Source organism: Leucoraja erinacea, chromosome 9 (assembly GCF_028641065.1).
Source record: "Leucoraja erinacea ecotype New England chromosome 9, Leri_hhj_1, whole genome shotgun sequence".
NCBI classification, from domain to species: domain Eukaryota; kingdom Metazoa; phylum Chordata; class Chondrichthyes; order Rajiformes; family Rajidae; genus Leucoraja; species Leucoraja erinaceus.
In genome coordinates this window covers 48,048,700-48,063,072 of record NC_073385.1, presented here as the reverse complement: position 1 = coordinate 48,063,072, position 14,373 = coordinate 48,048,700, and the positions used below count along the sequence as shown (strand labels likewise).

Here is a 14,373-nt window from a genome sequence, read left to right as displayed (position 1 = left end):
TTTATTTGCTTTTGAGAATGTCGTGCAAAACCTAACAATTATATTTGTACAAGTTATCACTTGCATATCGGGAATATCATACAGCATATTGAAGCATCCCGAGGATATGAAAGATAATCCATGCTGTAACTTTCTGAATATATATTTATGGTGCAATAAATACTTGTAAATACTTAGTATCATGCAATGCATCTTTTAATCTAGATATCCATCAATTATATTTCAGTAACTAGATTTTACCTTTTTTGACCAATCTTTGACCATCAAATTAGAGGAATTGTGGAGCAGCGTTCTTGAATTTGTTGCCTGCAAGATTTTCTCTCATCTCTGCTACATGAAGGCATACAAGCCAGGATCTTAAATGGGTCTGCATCGACCCAATCTCAGCGTAGACAAGTGTCAAACAATGTCTCATAATCACCCAACGATTTCCTCAGTCTTTCTCCAACAAGCTTTCCCACCGGAGTGGAATTAATCTGTTGGACGACGGAACTCTGTTCAACCTACCTTGCCTCACTAGAACCAAAGCCACCCCAACATCCGTCATAGATGCAGCACATGTTCAGAGCCAAAGCTCCAAACAATCTCAACATTCATATACAAAGAGTGGGCAATTTTGGAAAACATCCTTACTGTTCAGCAGGATCAACGTCCCGTACTCCAATGTAAACCAGGTCCTTTGCAGATATACAAGGAGTGACCCAAGAAAATCCAGGAAGTGATGGGATCTGAAATAAATACAATTTGTAAATCAAATAAAAGTTATCCATTGATAAAATGTGGCTGGAGAAATTAATCAAATTCTAGGATAGACATGTACATCTTCAATGTGTACGAAGTTGATAATGTTTTTAACTGGTTTAATTCAAATATGGTTTTTACCTTGTCGTGCAGCTCTTTTATAAGGAATGACACTGGCTGTCCGTGCAGATTACCAGAAGGGGATGTAAGGGGCGTGTTTAGATCACAGTGTGCGTCCACCCAGATGACACCCAAATCTGGACGTTGTTGGGCATGCCCGTGGACAGAACCAATTCCTAAACTGGTTAGGATAAAGAAATGCATAAATTACCAGTCCATGTGCAACAGTATTAGCTGTGAGTAAGAGATGAGAACTAAAACTTTTAGTTGCCTGCTCCTGATACTCACCTGTGATCTCCTCCAAGCATAACACTTATGTGACCTTCCCCAACTGCTCGACTTATTGCTGCTGTTAATGTCTGGTTTGCTAAACCCACTGTCCTTGGGTGGTGAACATTCTTATATGATGTATCATTTGGTACAGTGGTGAATTTCAAGTCTCCGTAGTCATGCAGTTTCCAACCTGGAAATTAACACATGCTGATTAGTTTGCACAGTTTAAAAAAAGTATTTGCCCAACAATCTGGAATTTTATTCTTTTAGAATGATTTGGGTAGTCATGTTTGAGATTTTTTTGAATCATCCTACCCAATATGGTTTCTTCTTTCCCAATCTACTCTAACTCTAAATGCAAATTAATTAGTAAACCAGTAACAGTATTGCAGTGGTAGAGTTGCTGCCTTACAGCGCCAGAGACCCAGGTTCGATCCCGACTACAGGGACTTTGTACGCTCTCCCTGTGACTGTGTGGGTTTTCCCCAGGTGCTTTGGTTTTCTGGTTGTGTCCCACATTTTAAAGGTGTACAGGATTGTAGATTAATTAACCTCTTAAATTATCCCTCGTGCGTAGGATGGAACTAGTGCATAGATGATCACTGGTCGGCGTGGAATTGGTGTGCAATTTTCTAAAAAAAAACATTCCAAGACCGACTACAGTGTGCACTGTCAAGGATGACTGCCACCTTGGCATTGTCAAGGATGCCTCTCACCCTTTTCTCTCCTCTTCCTTCTGGGAGAGATACAGAAGCCTTGAAGGCTAGACGTCTGGATTTAAGATCAACTTCTTCTCCATGGCTATCAGACTGATTGAAAGTGCTGCTACATATTCTCAACTCTATCTTAGTTATTGCACCAGTATTTTATTTTTCTGTGCTTACAATCTTTCTGCTCTACAATCTTTGCACCATTCCGCTGCTTTGCATTTATTGTTTGTACTTATTGTCGTGTGTCATTATTGCACACTTTATTTTATGTGCATCGGCCAAAGTAGAAATTTCACTGCAGTGGGTATATGACAATAAAATAACCAAAATCTATCCATTTACCTAAATAAGCATTCTTTACTATTTTCCATCTCTATCCTATGAAGGAGCACAGGGAAAGAGCGCATAGTGATTAAAATCATTCAGTCATGGTCAGGGATCTAACTTCTAAGCAGGCAAAAGAGTCAATGGGTACAATTAAAAGCAAAATCAAAAATAATTTATGATCTTGGAAGTAGTTGCAGGAAATACTTGTGACATGTCAAAACATAATGCTGAAACAAAAAAATGGTTAAATGTGAGAAATTTAAAAAAAAAACACATTGAGGAAAGGATGTCAATTTCCAGAGTGTCTTAAGGATAGTTTCTGCAGCCAAAGGTGCTCAAGCAAGGTAGAGTTTCAATTTAATGTACACGCCAAATTTAGTTTATAGCTACATTCCTATAACTTTGCAGACAATCATATTTTGAAAATTGGAGTTCTGCAGGGATCTGTGCTGGGACCTCTTGATGGCAATATACATATAGACGACTTGGACATAAATGTTGATGGGCTGATTAGTAAGTTTGCACACAACACCAAAACTGGTGGAATTGCAGAGAGTAAGGAATGCTGTCAAAGTATACAGCGCGATATAGAAAAGCTACAGAAATGGCAGATGGTTTAATCCAAGCCAGTGTGCAATGTTGCATTTGGGGAAGTCAAATGTAAAGAGAAAGTATATAATTAATGGCGAGACTCATAACAGCATTGATATATAGAGGGATCTTGTAGTCTAAGTCGAGAGCTCCCTGGAAGTGGCAATACAAGTAGACAGAATGATGGAGGCATGTAGTACGCTTGCCTTCTGTGGTTGGAGCACGTTGTCACATTGCAGCTTTATAGAACTTTGTTTAATCCCATAATGGTGTAATGTGTGCTGAGCTGTTTGGCTCATTATAGGATATGCAGATTCGGGAGGGTGCAGAGGAGTTTTACTAGAATGTTGCCTAGATTAGAGGATTAGAAAGACAGTTTGGGCAAACTTGGATTGTTTGCTCTGGATCGTTGGAGATTGAGGAGAGACCTGATAGTTTTACATACAATTGAGAGGCATAAATAGGGTAGGACAGTCAGAACCTTTTATCCCCTCCCAGTGTAGAAATGTCAAAGACTAGAGAGTGTAGCTTTAAGATGAGAGGGGCAACGTTTTTTTTACAGATGGTGAATGCCTGAAACACTATGCCCCCCTGGGTGGTGGTGGAGGCAGATATGACAATTAAAGAGGATTTTAGATATGTAGGAATTGGATGGATATTGATGACACAGAAAAAGAAGATTTGTTTAACTTGGCATTATGTCCGCAAGGTGCTTTTGAACCAAAGGGGCTGTCCCTGTATTGTTCTGTGTAAAGTATATGTAAGTAAGTTAAAGGTGTTCAAAGTCACAAGGTAGATTCTACCTTTGGGTAAAGCCTACTCTCAGGTCATAAGATAATCTGTTCATGATAAACTGTACAAACTCCCAGTAAATTAGAAGGAAATGTAAATAATTACTGTGATACGGAACCACTATATAATCTCAAGGAACGAATGTTCCAATTGCCAAAAGCACCACGAGCAACATCAAATCACAAAGACAAAAACCTACATCCTGGTGGACGGCAAGAGATTTATAAAGATTCTACTGGGCTTACCAGGTGAGGGACAAAATGATGCTTGCCATGTCTATGGTTTCCGACCCAAATAAAGGGTCAACCAATACAGACAAATTAGAAATGTCTTTACTCAAAAGACATTGAATCTGTGTGATTCTCAATCAAGTAGACTACGGAAGCTCAGTCACCAGATCTGTTAAAAAAACGTTTTTTTTTTGTTTTTTTAATGGAACTACGTGATGAGTTTGTGCTGGAAACTGATCTTGTTAAATGGCAGAATATTAAAAAAAAAAGAGGTTAAATAGTTTACTCCTGGTTTTATTTCTCATGGGCTAGTGAATAAATTGCAAAAAATAGCAAAACAGAAAGCAAAGAAAAATTTATGAGATATCAAAATCAAATAATGTTTGTAGTTTACAAATATACAAAATGTAAAACATTAAATCATTTAAAATTTAAAAGAAATCAAACATCAAAAACATTACAAATAATGTTTCTAATTAGGAACAGTACCCTTAAACACAATGGGTATATTTCAAATGATAATAAGGAAATGTCAGGCAAATCAAAGGAAAATTCATATTGAATCAAGAACAGGGATCTACTAAAATTAACACATGCATAATAACTAATGCGTAAACTATAGCATTATGGCAAAGGAGGATATTCTGCCCACTAAGTCCATGCTAACTCTTTATGAAACAATCCAGGTCTCCTCTTTATAGAATGCAGTTCAGCTTTTTATTTTTCCGTCTGCGACAGTAAATTATTTTCTCTTGTGTCTATCCTATTACCTGTTGGACTGTTTCCACCATATTTGCAGTCACCGTGTCTCATATCATAACCAGATTGCCACATAAGTTCTTTCACATCTGTGAATCATTTGCTGAAGACTAGATCTGCACTTCTAAGTCACTGAATGACGTAATAAGGGAAAAGCAGCCCTCTGTTGCAATTCTAAACCCAGCAACGTCTTGTACACTTCTATCAAATTCCCTCTTAACTTTCTTTGCTCCAAGAACCTCAGCTTTGCCCGTACAACTTCAGTATTTACTGAACACAGTTCATTGTTTGGGTTCTTGTGACATATAAACACTCTTAATTTTGTAGGCAAAATCTTATCCTTAGGACAATTCTGGTAAGTCTGCTCAGCACTTTCATAACCTTCCCAAGGTGTAGCAACCCGATTTGGATGCAATCAATTTTTTGCAAGTCCTGTATCCCATAGTTTACCAGTCACTCAAACTGTAATGACATGTAATGAATTTATGGACTGTTACAGCAAGGTTTTTCATAGCCTATAAAATTGTGCCATTTACTCTATATAATCTTTCCTCACTGTATAACTTTACATTTCTGTGCATTAAATTTAATTTGTCTATTGAGCCATCTGTGCCCTTTTCATTCCAGCTTAACACCCTCCTGGCTGTCTCCACCTTCAACCACCACCCCTCCCTCCACTTGCGCTTTTGTATATGATTCCATCTACGATCCACCCCCTTTGCCTCCCAACTCTATCCCTCCCACACCTGGCTCCAGCTGTCAGTAATTCATCACTATTCCTTGGTCCCCCTACTTGCCCATTCCATCCATACCCCTCTCCCCACTATAGTAGCTATCCTCCTTCTCCACGTGTTGGAAAGAACTGCAGATGCTGGTTTAAATCGAAGGTAGGCACAAAATGCTGGAGTAACTCAGCGGGACAGGCAGCATCCCTGGAGAGATGGAATGGGTGACGTTTCAGGTCGAGACCCTTGTTCAGACTGAAAAAAGGTCTCGACCAGAAACGTCACCCAATCTTTCTCTCCAGGGATGCTGCCTGTCCCGCTGAGTTACTCCAACATTATGTCATCCTCCTTCTCCACTCTGTCCTTGTGAAGGGTTTTGACCTCCAATGCCAACAATTCCTCCCACTCCTCCCCCAAACCCAGATCTTCACATGCTACTCAATCTGCTGAGATCCTCCTGGTTATTTACAGCTTTTAGTTCAACTAATTAAATAATATTAATGCTCAATGATGAAAGAAATTACTTTGGATGACACTCCACTTTAATAGTACAAGATCTCAAACCATCATTAATTATTCTTTATCCAGCATATTTATTTGTATATTGAAAAGTGAGCAGAAAGAACACACAGCATGTAGAACATAATTAGAATAATAGATGCTGCAAATCTTTAAAAAGGCTCGAAAAAAAACAATTCAGAAAGCATTTGAGAGAAGAAAATAATATTTCATGTTAATGACCTTTCATCGGAATGCTTCTGATGAATTCATTAATCTGAAACATTAAGTCTTCACAGTTAACAGAAATTGAAGATACAGTATTTCATATGAATGAAAGGCAAGGTTTATTTTTTTATACTGCACTTTGCCAGAGAGTTCAATTCCACATTTCTTTATTTTCCTTGTTAAAGGAATACTACTCGCTGTTTTGGCTTCTTGCCACAACTGGACTGAAATATAAGATGTAAACCACATGTAATGTATCCAATAAAAGGGACAGATTGTACATTGTCATTCCATTAATTGGGAGCTACTTTTAGTGTTCCCACCAAGAAACATGACACGAGTGTGGCACATACACAAAGTAAACAAAAATCTTAAGTATCAATTTATTGAAATCTACCTTAAATTTACCCTTTGTGATCAATACTTCAGTGGGCCTTCCTCTATTCATCCGTTCATACTCATGTTTTTGAGCTTGTTTTTTCCATAATATTTATCAAAGTTCATTTTGCTTTCACTGAAGGCTAAAAATGCTCCTCAGGCCCTCTGGTGTCAACTTGCATTACTAGGGATTAAACTCTAGGTTTATGCCTATCATTACAGTAATCAAGATGCAATCTTAAATTTCAGTATAACTGCCTCTATCTTGCATTATTCCTACCCTGTGAAAGATTCCATTAGATGGGGCTCTTCAGATGATGGGATGCTGAATTTGCCAATAGATCAAAAGATTGGTCAATTTCAAAGTAAGTCCATTAATCCCACTTACTGTGCTTTGGGCACAATTTCCTCTACTTTCTTGAAGAGCATCTTGTAATTTCTAAAGGTAGACACAAAATGCTGGAGTAACTCAGCGGGACAGGCAGCATCTCTGGAGAGAAGGAATGGGTGACGTTTCGGGTCGAGACCCTTGGTCTGAAGAAGGTTCCGACCCGGAACGTCACCCATTCCTTCTCTCCAGAGATGCTGCCTGTCCCGTTGAGTTACTCCAGCATTTTGTCTACCTTCGATTTAAACCAGCATCTGCATGCTACGGGTATAATAACATGGTAGCTCTTCTATTGCATTGACAATCCACCAAACTAAATGGGCAAATTCCATCATGACCAACCCCAATTCAATCAACAAATTGTGAATGCCACATAAAGAAGCCATCAACTCTTGGGAGCAAACTAAAAAGGGTATAGTGAAATGATAGCAAGTTGCAATAGTACACAACAAATATGCATTAACATTCCCAAAAGCGTAAATCGAACCTAACAAGAGTGTTCAGGTTGAGTTATTTGAGTTTGCAGACTTTGGGTAGAATTACACTATCTATGGACATTAAGAGTTCTTAAAAATAATCACGATTCTCCATCCTTGGACTGGATCTGGCAGCAGTGGTGGATGCTGGACAAAGGGCTGTTTTCAAGATGGTGGCAGAAGTCACTTGTAGGTGACTCAACCCACTAATGGGCCTGTCCCACCTAAGCGATATTTTTCGGTGACTACAGGCGACTAGGCTGTAGCCACATGGTCGCCGGTTGTCACCTGTATGGTCATGAGTAGTCTCCTCAGTCGCCCAAAGAGTCGTAGCTTCTCTCTGGTCGCTGCTGGATTTTCAACTTGTTGAACATTTTTCGGCAACGGTGGCGACCATGGGTTTGACGCCAATGAGCGTAGCTTGACGTAGGTGCTGTCGTAGGCTGTTGCCAGGTTAACGTAGGTTGTCGCCAGTGCTGACTTCGGTGAATTCCATTGTCGTATACGCCGGCAGTCGCCTAAAAAAATCTCGTAAGTAGAACAGGCCCAATAGTCCAATCGCTGTTTTTTCAGTGACCTACTACGACTATGACAGTCGCCTGTGGGACAGGCCCATAAGTATCCTACTCTTTAAGCCTGCTTCACAATTCACTACAGCTGAACTTTGTCTCAGATCCATGTTCCCAAACATAAAATGCTGGATTAACTCAGGACAGGCAGCATTTCAGGAGAGAAGGAATGGGCAACGATTCAGATCGAGACCCTTCTTCAGACAGTTTTGCCTGAACTTTTTATTTTTTATTTATTTATTTTTTTATTAGAAGTACGGTAAGTTACAATAATACACAACACATATGTCTTAATACATTTTTTGTACCGCTTCATTTTTTGAGCTTTAAAAAAAGATAGAAGTAAAGGAAGTAAGGAAAGTGCGCAAGAGTCGTGAAGGTGCAGGAGAGTGTTGAGAAAAGAAAGACCCTTAGAAAAGAAGTTAGAGAAGGAAGTAAAGAAAGAAAGTAGACCCTAGAAAAGAAGGAAAAAGAAACATAGAAATTAGGTGCAGGAGTAGGCCATTCGGCCCTTCGAGCCTGCACCGCCATTCAATATGATCATGGCTGATCATCCAACTCAGTATCCCGTACCTGCCTTCTCTCCATACCCCCTGATCCCCTTAGCCACAAGGGCCACATCTAACTCCCTCTTAAATATAGCCAATGAACTGGCCTCAACTACCCTCTGTGGCAGAAAGGAGAAACAATCACTCTATTATAATATTAAACTCCGCAGAAAGGGGACTTCCAACCAAGTCTGTTTTTGTTTTTGTTGGGTTTTTTTACCCCCCCGTTGCCAGATCCTGGTACCTTTTATTTATTTATTTATTTTTAAAATTACTATTGCACCTTATGCTTGTAATAGTTCCAAAAAAGTAGACCACGTCTTTTGGAAGTGGTCTGGTTTGCCTGCTAAGAGGAATCTCATCTCTTCCAGATGTAGTGTTTCAGACATATTTGATATCCACATTTTTATTGTTGGTGTTGGCGCATTTTTTCAGAATTTAAGCATGAGCTTTTTTCCCATTATTAGCCCGTAATTGAGTAAATTCTTCTGAAACACGTTTAGTTCAGGGTTACCTTCCGATATTCCAAAAATGATCCATTCTGGTTTTGGTACCAGTTTTATTTTAATTAATTTTGTGAAGATGTTAAATATTTCATTCCAGAATTTTTGTACAAAAAACAAAAGAATGCGCTATGGTAGCTTCTTGACAGACATTTATCACAGATGGGTGAGACATTAGGGAAGAGTTTATTTATTTTAGTTTTTGAGTAATATAGTCTATGTAATGTTTTGAATTGGATGAGAATATGTCGTACGTTGATCGAACATTTATGCACCTGTAGTGATTATCCCAGCTGAAATTTTTATAGCTAATTCTTGGTCCCAGTCTCTTCTAATTCCATCAGTTGTGAGTATTTCTATGTTTAAGATGATGTTATACAAGTATGATATTAGATTCGCTGATTCCACCTTTGTCTTCATTGCTTCATCCAGTAAGTCTAGGCATATTATGATAGTCTTTTGTGTATTATTTCAGATAATCACGAATTTGAAGATATTTAAAATATTGATTATTTTTCAAATTATATTTCAGTTGTAGTTGTTGAAATGATAGTAATTTTCCCAATTCGTACAGATCTCCGAGCGTTTTGATTCCCATTCTTTCCCATTGTATAAATGAATTGTCTATAATTGATGGTTTAAACAAAGGATTATTAACTATTGGTATTAAAAGAGATAGGTTTCTTAATTTTAGATTTTGTTTTATTTGTTTCCATATTCTAATTGTGCTGTGTATAATTGGATTTTTATTATAATTTTTGTTATTCAGATATATTGGTGAAAGGAGAGTCGCTCCTATATTACACAGAGAGCAGTCCTCTCTTTCCATTACAATCCAGTTCACCTGCTGGGCAGAATTGTCCAGCAGGTGAATCATATTTTTAATATTTACTGCCCAATTATAATACATAAAGTTAGGGAGCGCTAGACCACCTAACTCTTTTTGTTTATTAAGGTGTGCTCTTTGTATTCTATGGGATTTATAATTCCACATAAAATTTGTAATGTCCGAGTCCAAATTTTTGAAAAACTTTTTGGGAGATATATAGGTATTGATTGAAATAGGTATAGGATTTGTGGTAAAAAGGTCATTTTTATAGTGTTTATTCTGCCTATTAGGGACATCGGAAGTGTTTTCCAGAATTTAATCAAATTATTTAGTTTCTTAAGTAAGGGATTATAATTGGCTTTTAAACATATCATGGTAGTTTCTAGTAATTTCAATTCCCAAATATTTGAATTTTTCTGTGGCTATTTTAAAGGGGAATTTCCGAAGGCGTGTTGAGTCTTTTGGTTTTATCGACATAATTTCACTTTTGTTCCAGTTTATTCTATATCCTGAGAAGGATCCAAAGTCCTCAATTAAATTTAATATGTTTGGTATACTAATTTGTGGTTTTGTGATGTACAATAGTACATCGTCGGCGTATAACGATATTATGTTATTTGAGTTTTTTGTATTATAACCATAAATATCCGGGTGTGTTCTTACTTTTTCAGCAAGGGGTTCAATTACCAAAGCAAATAACAGCGGTGATAGTGAGCATCCTTGTCTATTGCCCCTTGATAATTCAAATTTCGTGGATAGTATATTATTAGATAGTATTCTAGCCGTTGGTTTGTTATATAATAATTTTATCCATGCAATGAAGTTCTCTCCCATTTGGAATTTTTGCAATACTTTAATCATATAATCCCATTCTACTTGATCAAACGCTTTTTCTGCGTCCAGTGAAATGATAGAAAACTCTTGGTCATGAGATTTATGCGAGTGCATTATGCTAAGCAAGTGTCTCAGATTATTGAATGAGTGTCTCTTAGGTATAAATCCCGTTTGATCCTCATTTATCAATCTACTAACATACTTGCTTAGTCTTCTGGCTAGTGTTCCCGCTATTATTTTTTGATCCGTATTAAACAAAGCAATAGCTCTATATGATCCTGGCTCTTCTATATTTTTATCTTTTTTAAGTATTAATGTGATCGTTGATTCTGCTAATGTTTCAGGTAAGCTTTGCTCTTTAAAAGCATATGTATACATTTTCTGTAAGCGTGGAGTAACTATGTCGTAAAAGGATTTATAGAATTCATTACTGAATCCGTCTGGTCCTGGTGTTTTTCCGTTCTTAAGTGTGTTTATTGTGTCTTCTATCTCCTTAGAAGTAATTTGTGCTACCAGTTCCTCTTGTTCCCTCAATTCTAATTGAGGGAGGTTACAATTATCCAGAAATTTTGAAACTTTATTATTGTCTATTGACGTTTTAGATGTGTATAGGTTCTGGTAAAATTGAGCAAATCTTTTATTGATATCCTTGGGTAGTGTTAATAATTCCTCTCTTTAGTATTGCATTCTCTTTTTCCCGTTTTTTCAATTGGCGTGCTAGAAGTTTGTGGGGTTAATGTCTCTTCCAAGAAAATCCAGGCTAACAATTCCAGTCCTCATTTCTGCAAGGGAGTTATCACCCTAGATTCTGTGCTCAAATCTTTGGACTAAGACCCGATCTATAAGAGGAAAGTGTGACCAACACTAACACCCACAGTGAAGTCACTTGTAGGTGACTCAACCCACTAATGGGCCTGTCCCACCTAGGCGATTTTTTTCGGTGACTACAGACGACTAGGCTGTAGCCACATGGTCGCCGGTTGTCACCTGTATGGTCATGAGTAGTCTCCTCAGTCGCCCAAAGAGTCGTAGCTTCTCTCTGGTCGCTGCTGGATTTTCAACTTGTTTTCAACGGCAACGGTGGCGACCATGGGTTTGACGCCAATGAGCGTAGCTTGACGTAGGTGCTGTCGTAGGCTGTTGCCAGGTTAACGTAGGTTGTCGCCAGTGCTGACTTCGGTGAATTCCATTGTCGGATACGCCGGCAGTCGCCTAAATAAATCTCATAAGTAGAACAGGCCCAATAGTCCAATCGCTGTTTTTTCGGTGACCTGCTACGACTATGACAGTTGCCTAAGTGGGACAGGTCCATAAGTATCCTACTCTTTAAGCCTGCTTCACCATTCACTACAGCTGAACTTTGTCTCAGATCCATGTTCCCAAACTGTCCTTAAATCCCATTCTTCTTTTTTAACGTCCTGTAATCAATATTAGTTTTGCCCAAAGACATAAAATGCTGGATTAACTCAGGACAGACAGCATTTCAGGAGAGAAGGAATGGGCGACGATTCAGATCTAGACCCTTCTGAAGACAGTTTTGGCTGAACTTGAAGACTGAACTGTTGGATAATTCCAGATTCACCAGTTTCTTAAGAAATTCAGGGCACTGAATTTTGTGAATCCCTACGCTGGTGAAAAAAGACTGTGTGTTCACCCTATTTATGTCCCTCGCGATTTTAAATACCTTCATAATATCACCGCCTTCAAAGAATAAAGTCCTGCCCAACACGTCTCAATATCTCAGTCATACTAGTCCTAGTACCATTCATGCACTCTTTCCAGCTTAATGGCATCTTTCATTTAGCCAGCGTCTTCCACACACAAACTGGAGGAACAGCACATCATATTCTGCTTGGATGCCTTGAAATGAACGCTGAATTATCCAATTTTAGCAAACTACAGACATCTCCCCCCCACCCCATCCTCTTCCTGTGTACTCCACCAGGACATATTTATTTCAACCTCCACCTACATTCCTTCCTCTAACTTCACAATTTGCAACTCTTTAATCCTTTTGTCGCACACCTTTGGTCTTTTCATCTCCAGCCTTCATCTAACCATCTGCCTATCAAGCCCCCTTCACCTGTATCAACCTATAACTTGCCAGGCTTTGTCCTGTCCTCTTGTACAGCTTTCTTCCCGTCCCCTTATAATCAGTCCGAAGAAGAGTCACAACATGAAACATCACCCATACATGTTCTCCAGAGACGCGGCCTGACCTGCTGAGTTACTCCAGCATTTTGCGTCTTTTCTCAAATAGCTGGCTGACGATAGCTGTACACAATACGCCAAGAGCTGCCTCACCAATCTTTTTTTACAGCTGCTACTGATAATGTCTTATGTGCCAAAAGCCTTCTTCACCACCCTGTCCACTCGGGACACCACTTCTTAAACAACTAATCGCCAACAACACAAGCTGCAAACACAAGATCAGCTGTTATGATAAAACATTTTATTGACAATAGACAATATGTGCAGGAGTAGGCCATTCGGCCCTTCAAGCTGATTTTGGCTGATGAAGTCTCAGAGAAATCAGAAGATAATTATGCCAATGCCCCCATCCATTTATCGATTTCACTGATTTGCCACACAAACACACCACATTCTATTCAACAATTAAAATATTTTAAAAAATGCCAGTAACACTTATTGCATGGAAAGATAAGAAAGTTTGTTTCAAGTCGGACCTAGCATCAGCCAAGTGTTTCCAGTAAATTTCTCTATATTTCACGTTTCCAAAATCTTTGGTTTGTTTTTCCCCCCCCATTTTCTTATCCTGTTCAGTATTCTTTCCCGAAGATAGACACAAAATACTGGAGTAATTCAGCGGGACGGGTAGCATCTCTGGAGAGAAGGAATTGTCTTCCAGAGATACCAATCCAGAATTCAGGGTTTGAATCCAGAGATGCTGCCCGTCCTGCTGAGTTACTCCAGCATTTTGTGTGTATCTTCGGTTTAAACCAGCATCTGCAGTTCCTTCCTACAAAGTATTCTTTCCCACTTGTTTGGGAGTCTGGAGTCTGAAGTAACAATGATTCCTACTGCTCTCCAACTCTACGATTGGTACTGTACTCTGGCTACAACGCCGGGTTACGTCTCCGTCCTCCACATGACATTCTACGCCATGTGGTGGAAAGTCTTAATAATAGAAGCCAGGGGGAGTAAAGCACCGGGATTAGGTATTTACAGCTGCTGCTCAATTTAAAAGAAAAACACGGACAAAACGCCAACGAGCAGGGAAACCGTGAAAAAATGTAATTAAATTAATGATGTTCAAAAGGTGAAGAAGCTGAGTTTTATTTTGCATTGAGGAAGGGAGAAAGTAGGAGCGCCGAGGCGCCCGGACTCACTCACTCTCCACGCCGCTGCCTGCATCCGTGTACTTACCCAGAGACGATAAGCGATCGGCCAACCCGGCGTCCCTGATTGCTTGGGGCCCACCTTCGACTCCTCGCCGCTTCTGCAATGAAACAATAACTCGATTGAACAAAAACAAAACACATGCAGGAAGCATTGCAAAACGAACCACACACACAGAAACCGGTTTTGTTTCAAAATGCATTAGATATGTGGACCAGATATACAAACGCTGTTGACGTTCCAAGGTGGGCAGTTTCAGCTACACGCTCTCTTTCTACAAACCACCCTCCCTCCCTTTTCCGTCGGATTTTAAGTCAATGCAACTATTAAGTACCTGGCCATAGGAGAATGGAGCACCGATCAGACCCAGGGAGTGGGCCGAACGTTTCTGTTTGGGAAAAGCCCCGGCTTGTTTCCCCAAAAGATGCAAAAGCCTCGGTCGCAGAGACATGGTTCCAATCAAATAATGCGGAGACAGCGCCTCCTTTTATAAC

General features: G+C 39.2%; 1 protein-coding gene across 1 annotated transcript in view; it reads right to left on the bottom strand.

The window, feature by feature from the left end:
* arg2 (arginase 2) overlaps positions 1–14,373 on the bottom strand; it is an 18,427-nt gene extending 4,054 nt beyond the window's left edge. Inside the window, exons 1-5 of the mRNA XM_055640748.1 lie at positions 14,214–14,373; positions 13,907–13,979; positions 1,150–1,324; positions 883–1,042; positions 634–728 (exon numbers count right to left, since the gene is read on the bottom strand). Of these exons, the coding sequence (XP_055496723.1) occupies positions 634–728; positions 883–1,042; positions 1,150–1,324; positions 13,907–13,979; positions 14,214–14,330 (620 nt within the window). The 5' untranslated portion in view covers positions 14,331–14,373. The remainder of the gene's footprint in view (positions 1–633; positions 729–882; positions 1,043–1,149; positions 1,325–13,906; positions 13,980–14,213) is intronic.